This window comes from Elephantulus edwardii, unplaced genomic scaffold, assembly GCF_000299155.1.
Source record: "Elephantulus edwardii isolate Elephantulus edwardi_28Jun2011 unplaced genomic scaffold, EleEdw1.0 scaffold00237, whole genome shotgun sequence".
NCBI lineage: Eukaryota > Metazoa > Chordata > Mammalia > Macroscelidea > Macroscelididae > Elephantulus > Elephantulus edwardii.
Window position 1 is genome coordinate 2,455,962 of NW_006399987.1, and position 8,104 is coordinate 2,464,065.

General features: G+C 56.4%; 1 protein-coding gene across 1 annotated transcript in view; it reads right to left on the minus strand.

The window, feature by feature from the left end:
• Nucleotides 1–831: 831 nt before the first annotated feature.
• KEAP1 (kelch-like ECH-associated protein 1) overlaps nucleotides 832–8,104 on the minus strand; it is a 7,868-nt gene continuing 595 nt past the window's right edge. Inside the window, exons 2-6 of the mRNA XM_006898769.1 lie at nucleotides 5,934–6,622; nucleotides 3,171–3,856; nucleotides 1,482–1,687; nucleotides 1,106–1,282; nucleotides 832–998 (exon numbers count right to left, since the gene is read on the minus strand). Of these exons, the coding sequence (XP_006898831.1) occupies nucleotides 832–998; nucleotides 1,106–1,282; nucleotides 1,482–1,687; nucleotides 3,171–3,856; nucleotides 5,934–6,572 (1,875 nt within the window). The 5' untranslated portion in view covers nucleotides 6,573–6,622. The remainder of the gene's footprint in view (nucleotides 999–1,105; nucleotides 1,283–1,481; nucleotides 1,688–3,170; nucleotides 3,857–5,933; nucleotides 6,623–8,104) is intronic.

Consider the following 8,104-nt stretch of genomic DNA (forward strand, 5'->3'; position numbering starts at 1 on the left):
CTGCTCTGACACACCTGGGGGTCGCCATGAGCAGAGACTGACGAGTAGGCAACTGAGAACTAAAAGCCTCCATTAATTCCTTAAGGAACTGATTACCGTAACATCAGACCCCGCGGAGTGTAAAGAACCAGAGAAATTCAACTTAAAGGTCCTAGAGATTTAGGTCACAGCCCTCCCATGACGCCTGCTCCTAACACAGTGTCAGCCTGGGCTGCCCGTGGGGACCCATGCCCTACTTATCAGGGTGCAATGACCAGAGATAACAGCCCGGCCTCAAAGACGCCGGGAATCAGAGATGCGGTGCCTTTCAAGAGAATAGTCCTTTCTGCTCCCCAGGACTGAGAGCCGGGCGAAGACACTGGTTAGTCTGTCCTTTATTTTCATTGGAAAGTTACAGGGTTACTTATTGACAAAATGACTGTCCAGGGCAGAGATCCAGTGGTTTCTCTCTGCAGGCCCATCGCTGGGTCCATGTCTCCACAAGGGCCTCCACTCCGAGGTCTCTGTGGGCCCCTCTTCCAGGCCTCCGGGAGCCCACCACACCGCCTCTGGGAACAAAAGCCATTCTGTCTGAGGCACCTGCCTTCACCGCTGGTGTGGGGCCCGGGCCAGCACTGGCCCCCCGGCTGGGGCACTCTTGGACGTCTGAGGCCTTCTCTGACTTGGGTTCCCGCTTCTGCTGCCTTGCAAGTTGCCGTTTTAACACTGAGGCGTCCCGGCCTCTCATCCTAGAGAAGGGTGTGCTCTGCTGCCTTCTCGGGGGTCTTTGTTTTTGGACAAAAACAATACTCTTGATTGGACCATTGTTTGGCCCAAGAAATAAAAAACAATTCAGCAGGTACAGTTCTGCTGGTCAATCTGCTTCCGGCAGGGTTCCATGGTGACCGCAACGCCCACGCCGCTCCGGCCGGACGTCATGCGGGTCACCTCGCTCCAGGTGTCCGTGTCAGGATCGTAACACTCCACGCTGTCCAGAAACGTGTGACCGTCATAGCCGCCTGCGGGAGGAACAGGGGGACAGTCAGGGGACTGGGAAGGGGAATTGGCTCTGGAAGTTAGGGTGCAGCAGGTCTCTCTGTCCCCAGCCCCCCGCCCCGGGGCTCACCAAGGACATAGATCCTCCCCTGGTGCACAGTCGTCCCCAGGGCGCTCCGCCGATGCTTCATGGGGGCCACGAAGGTCCACGTTTCCGTCTCCACGTCGTAACGCTCCACGCTGTTCAGCTGGTCCTGCCCGTCATAACCTCCGGCCGCGTAGATACAGTTGTGCAGGACGCAGACTCCTAAATGGAATCACGCAGAGGGGGTGACCCTGGGCCCAGCCACCACCTCCCCTCTCCTGGAGAACCCCGTGGAAACAAAGCTGGAAGAGTGGGTGCTCCCACTGTCAGAATCCAGCTCTCCTGTGGAGGGAGGGGTGGGTAGAGGGGGTGAGGGACTCCCACCAGGACTGGCCAGGCTCCACGTGGAGTCTCTGCCTACCTGCCCCGCTTCGGATGGACTGCATGGGTGTGATCATTCGCCACTCGTTCCTCTCGGGGTAGTAACACTCGGCCGAATTGAGGCGGTTTGTCCCGTCGAAGCCCCCGATTGCATAGAGCAGGCGGTTGAGCACGGCCACTCCTACCCCGATCCTGCGGGTCAGCATGGGGGCCACCAAGTGCCACTCGTCCCTCTCCGGCTCGTACCTGCAAAGGCATGAGAACAATGAGAGTAACGGACAGCATGCTTCACCGGGTCCTGCCTGGAACTCCTTGGACCTTGAACTTGTCAATCCCCTTGATGTGCTACAAGCTGTTCAGTTTCCCACATGAGCAAGCTGAGGCCCATGGCCATCATCTGCCCAAGGTCCTGTCCCTGTTGAGTGAACCTCAGCAGCTCAACATTGCCACGGCCGATGCGCCTTGTGCTGCGTCCGTGGGCGTGGCCTCACTGCAGTCCCACCCCGCCCCACCTAGTGCAAGGGGGCAGGGGGTCCTCAGGCTCATCCCTACCACAGATGACAAGATGAGGGGACCGAGAGGTGAAGCGGTATGCCCAGAGTCATCGAGCAAACAGCGGAGCTGGAGTTTGAGTGAGACCCCTGTGTGCCTGAGCTTCAACTCTCCTCACCAGTCTATACGTCTCTCAATCTGTGATGCTCAAATAAATACCCAACGTTCCAGTTCACCGCTGCGCTTCAATGTTATCATCACCAGCACCTCTGTCCTTTTTAGGATGATCCCTCACCTCCTCATCATCATCAGGCCACTTGCATCTGAAGTCTCTGCGGCATTTGTTTTCAACCCACTCCCCAAATCGCTAGTATCCCCAGCAGTGGGCCAGAAGTCAGGCTGGCCTCAAGCAAGTAAGCTCTCCAGGTAAGAACCGTATCCCAGGGGGGAGGGGTGGGCAGGGAGAAAAGTTCAACAATGAATGAAGGGAAATCCAAAGTCTCTGTAAACTTTCATTAAAGTTAATAAATAAATTAAAAAACCAAGCAAGCTCTAGTGGCCTAGTGGTAAGAAGCTGTACTGCAATCCCAGAAGTTCATGGTTCAAATCCATACCAGTTGCTCTGCTGGAGGAGGAAGAATCTCCTCCTGTACCAATCAGATCAGATTTGATGGTACACACACACACACACACACAAAATATAATAGAAATAAAAACAAACAAACAAAACAAACACCAACCCCAAACAAACAAAGAACCACATCCCAGCCCACCTCTGGGTGTAGAAGGTGAGGCCACACCAGGGCCAGGGTCCGAGCGCTTGTATAGGGTTGCCATGTACATACGTGCAGGTTCCACAAGAGTCCCATGTCTAAGGGGACATTTACCACACTGAAGATGTCATGCACTCGGTTATTATGACAGCTTTTGGACAGACATCAGTGAAATGTCTTGTCTCAATGAAATAACATTTATTGCTATAATATTGATGGAATGGAACGCTCTTCAAATCTGCTTAGAGGAGTTGTAAAGGTTTGTGACCATGCTATAAGCAATCTCCAGCCATAAACACATTGGACAAGGTCAACGATCATAAATCTTCCACGAGTTCAACTTCTACCTTGAGGCTTCTACTGGCTAAAGGCAGTGAGGGAGTACACATGAACACTTGACCACGGGGAGAATCCCTGGACCCCAGTATCTTGGCGCTTGTCAGAGGAGGAACCTCCCCACTCACCTCTCCACACTGTTATGGTGTATGCACCCGTGGGAGCCACCGACCGCATAGATGTGCCCATCGATGACCCCCACCCCGATGCGGTTGCGTGGCACAGTCATGGAGGCGCACGGTGACCACTGGTTGGTCATCGGGTTGTAGCAGTCCAGGGCGTTGGAGTCGGTGTTGCCGTCCGGCGAGTTATTCCGGCCGCCCACCGCGTACAGCAGCCCGCCCACCACGCAGCCCGCCAGGCCGCTCCGGGGCACCTGCAGGTCCGCCAAGCGGAGCCACGTGCCGTCGCTGGGGTTGTAGGCCTCCAGGTAGCTGAGAGACTGGCGGAAGTAGCCGCCGGCCGTGTAGATGAGGCGGCCCACCTTGGGCGCCCGGCAGGGCATCACCTGCGTGGGCTTGTGCAGTGTGAGCTCCTGGAAGATCTTGACCAGGTAGTCTTTGCAGCGCGAGTCCGACTGCAGGATCTCGCACTTCTGCAGCTGCATCTGCAGGAAGTGGGGCGTGAGCGAGTGGCAGCGCACGGCCCTCAGCAGCGCCTGCACGTAGAAGCGCCGCTGCTCGCAGTCGTACTTGACCCAGTTGATGCAGGCGTGGAAGACCTCGGACTCGCAGCGCACGTTCAGGTCGTCGCGGCTGATGAGCGTCACCAGCTGGCAGTGGGACAGGTTGAAGAACTCCTCTTGCTTGGCCACCTGCGGAGGGTTAGAGTGACAGCTGCCGCCCGGGCCACGCCCCCGCCATGGCCACGCCCTTCACTGGCCACGCCCTCACCCCTCGGCGCATATGCGCAGTATGATCTCACACCCGTCACAGTCTTTGAGTTTCCTCATCTGTCAAAAGAGGAGTCAGACAGGATGATGAGGATTACATGAGTTAATACCATGTGCCAGGCATGTAAGGCCCCTGGGTCTAGCTGACCAGGGAGCTCTGGTGGCACAGTGGTAGGAAGCTGTGTTGCAATCCCAAAAGCAAGTGGTTTGAATCCACCAGCCGCTCTACCGGAGAGAGATGGGCAGTCTCCTCCCGTAGGATGAGCTGCCTCTGAAAGCCCACTGGACGGTCGGCTATGGGTCAGTGCCGACCCGATGGTACACAACGACTAGCTGACTAGGGGAGCTCTGGTGGACTAATGGTAAGAAGCTGTGCTGCAATCCCGAAGGCATACATTTCAAATCCACCAGCTACTCAGCGGAAAAGAGATGGGCATTCTCCTCCTCCGCAATTAACTGCCTCTGAAAATCCCCTGGAGGGTCAGCTATGAGTCACTTCTGACGCAAGGGTACACACTACCACCACTAACTCAAAGTTTGGTAGTTTGAATTCATCCAGCGGCACGTGGAAGAAAGGCCTGGCAATCTACTTCCATAAACATAGTTTGGGAGCTCTGGTGGCCTAGTAGCAAAACGCTGCACTGCAATCCCAGAGGTACGCGGTTCAAATCCACCAGATGCTCTGCTGGAAAAGGAGGGGGCAATCTCCTCCTGTACCTGTCACAGATCTGATTTGACGGTACACGTAAAAATAATACAATAAAAAAAAATTATAGTTAAGAAAACCCTATAGAAAAAAAAATTTAAAAAAAAAAGAAAACCCTATAGAGCAGTTTTGTGTGTAACACATGGGTCGGTCGTCACAGGAATCCACCCAAGGAAATCCATTTATTTCCATTTTATTCACAGCTCAGGAGAAGGCATTAAGATATTACGAACCCTGTATCTTTTCCTATCATTTGGGTTTTGAATGAAAAGAAAATCGTACCTGTTATTCCTCTTTGAAATCACAGCTTTAGAAAAAGAACAAAACCAAACGGAACTCACAGAGTCAACTTGACTCATAATGATTCCTAATTGGGTTTCCAAAGACCTAAACCGTCAGGGGAAGAAACTGGCCACATTTTTCTGCGGAGCAGCTTACAGGTGAACAGCCCAATACATTACGCACTACACCACTTAGGCTCCTCTTTTTAAAAGCCTTGACTAAAAAGGAAAAAGCAGCAACGATAGAAGATTCTGGAGTTAAGTGGGGTAATTGCAGCCTGAGTTGCAACTGTGGTCTCAAAACTTCCCAGCAGGCAAATTTCTGAAACTCCTGGGTACAGGGAAGCCATGGAGCCCCGCTAGTCCCAGGCATTAGAGGTGGCCTCGGGAGAGTTGGAGAAAGGCAAAAGCTTGAGCCCCTCTGAGTTTGGACCTTGGGCCCTCCCGTCTGCCCAGGTCTAAGGGCAGCACTTCCTCATTTCTGGCCGGGAAGCTGGTGATGTCAGATCTGTGGAAGAGGGGCTGGCACACAGCAAGCGCTCTAGAAACGCTTATGGTCGACTCGAGGATGCCACTGATGGGCGGCGGCGTGCAGGAACTGGGCACATCATCGTGACTTTACAAGATATTTTCTGTTGGCAACTTCCTCCACTTAAAAACGAAAATGAAACCAAAACCCTGCATAAGAACGAACCCAAGAAAACACCTACAGGTCAGACCTGCAGTTTGAAGTACATCACGAGTGCTCAGTAAACACTGGGCTGCAGTCACATCCACAGAGGTGTCTCTACCCTTGACCTTTGAAGAGTCCAGGGCGCCCAGAGACCTCTCATGCCTTGGCTGCTTCCCAGGCTCCCAGGTGTGCCCTGGCACTGGAAGCCCAAAACCCTGTCTCTCCCCATCTGCCTTCACGGTTCACAGGGACATGTGATGACCTCCTGTCTGTCTGCCCCCTGGTTCACCCCCAGCCATCTCCCCAGCCCTGGTCCCAGGCTCCCTGCTCCCAACTCACCTCCCCGAAGTGCATGTAAATGTACTCGCGGGCCCGCTGGTGCAGTTCAGCACAGCCAATCTGCTCGGCGAAGTTGGCGATGCCGATGGCATTGCTGGGGTCCAACTGCTGCACCAGGAAGTCGCTGCAGGCGCGGACGACACTGTCGATCTGGTACATGACGGCGCCGTTCATGACGTGTAGCACGCACTTCTCGCCCATGGAGATGGAGGCCGTGTAGGCAAACTCAATGAGGCGCTCCATGACCTTGGGGTGGATGCCCTCGATGGATACCACCTCCATGCCTTGCTCCCGAAGCCCATTGGTGAACATGGCCTTGAAGACGGGGCTGGACGAGGCCAGCACCACCTTGTGGGCCATGAACTGGGCAGCGGGCGCATCCTCGTACTTGACCTGCAGCGTGACGTCGCACAGCTGCTGGCTGAGCCGCAGCTCGTTCATGATGCCGAAGGCCTGCTTGGTGTGGTCCTCGAGCGTGTAGCTGAAGGTGCGGTTGCCGTGCTGCGAGGGGGTCACCTCGGCCTTACACTCGGTGGACGCGTACATCACCCCGTCCCCTGCCCCCGTGGGGCACCGTGACCGCAGGGGCAGGAATCTGCTGGGGGCCCCGGCCCCGCTAGGCCTGGGTGCCGGCTGCATGAGGCTCCTGGTGGTGACGACGGACAACAGCAGAGCTGGCACTCAAGGGCCTGGAGGAGGAGAGGGCAGGGCTGGGGGCAGGGCTGGGGGCTGAGCCAATGCCCGCCAGGCCTCTCTTTGTCAGCAGAAAGCCATTCCCGGATCAGTTTTCTTCCCTAGCAAACTGGATAGAGTGGCATCCAATCAGCTTCCCAACAGCTTCCAGTCTTCACCGCCCCAGAGCCTGTTTTCAAACTCTGAGCAGGCCATGTCCTGCCCCAGTGCAGAACCCACACAGCTCCCCAAGGTGCTAAGAATGAAATCAAACTCTCTGCCCTGGACTTGCTGGGTCCAGCCGTCTAGAGATACCCTAAAGCATGCCAGCTCATTCCATGAGTCTCCCCACAGACGCTTATTGAGCGCCTACTGTGTGCAGGGTGCTGTGCCAGGCAATGGGAACACAGTAGTAATTAAGACAGACAAAACTCATCGCTAATCTGGAGCTGACATTCCATTAGAAAGGGCCATAAATAGAATAAGACCAGGACAGGAACCTGGACAAATAATGGGGAACAGAAGAGGGCTGCCTGAAATGTAGTGTGGGGACAGAGTAAGAGCTACATCCCAGGAGAGCCAGGTCTGAGTGGATTTTTAAGCCTGCAGGAGAGGGTTCGAATCTTCAGGGAGGGGGTGTCCCTGAGTTCTCCTCATGGCAATTTCGTCACTCCTTTCCGGTTCATTTTCAGCCAAGAGCTCGCCAGGAACCGAAAAGGCCCTTCTTTGCTTGTTGCTCGACTTGCCATGCTCACAGCTCCAGCAGGCAGGGGGCCTGATTAAGTCACCGTGCTCCTGACTCCCCCCACGTCCCGCCCAGGGCCTGGCACAGCGCAGAGCTCAGCAAACGCGGGGCTGGATGGCTGGCTGCCCACCCCAGTGCGCCCTGTTCCACCCGGACCCACAGCGAGGCTTGGCTCCTTCTCTTGTGCCGAGGTCCCGCTCCGCTTTTGGCCAATCGATCACCCGTGCCCCCTGGCCACCGTGCACTTCCCCCACGAAGTGACAAGTGGGGACTGCGCATGTCCTGCATGGGTCGCCAGCAAAGCTCAGAGAAGGCAGGAAGTGATCCTGCCACCGCCTCTCTCGCCTGCCACCTCCCGAGCGCCGACCAAGCACCCCAACGCTTCTAAGGGATCTGCGCATCGCAGCAAAAGCGATGCTCCCCGGACCTCTTGTGGGGCTTCCGCCCCTCCCAGGCCACCCCGCCGTCCAACAAAAGGCCAGGTCCGGAGGCGAGCCTCCTGGCCGGCCCCTTCCTCGGAGAGCTCCGAGGCCCCCAGGTCGCCGACGCCCCGCTCCCTGGCGCTCAGGCACGGTGGCCCGGGCGCTCGCGGCCCACGGAGCCCGCAGCCAGGGCGCGGACTGCTTCACTCACCCCGCCATGGCCGCGCTCGGGCTCCGCCTCCGCCGCCAGGGCCCCAGCGCCTCCATCGCCGCGCGCCGGGGGGAGGCGCGGAGCGCGCAGGTCACCATGACTAAGCAGAGCCGGGCCCGCC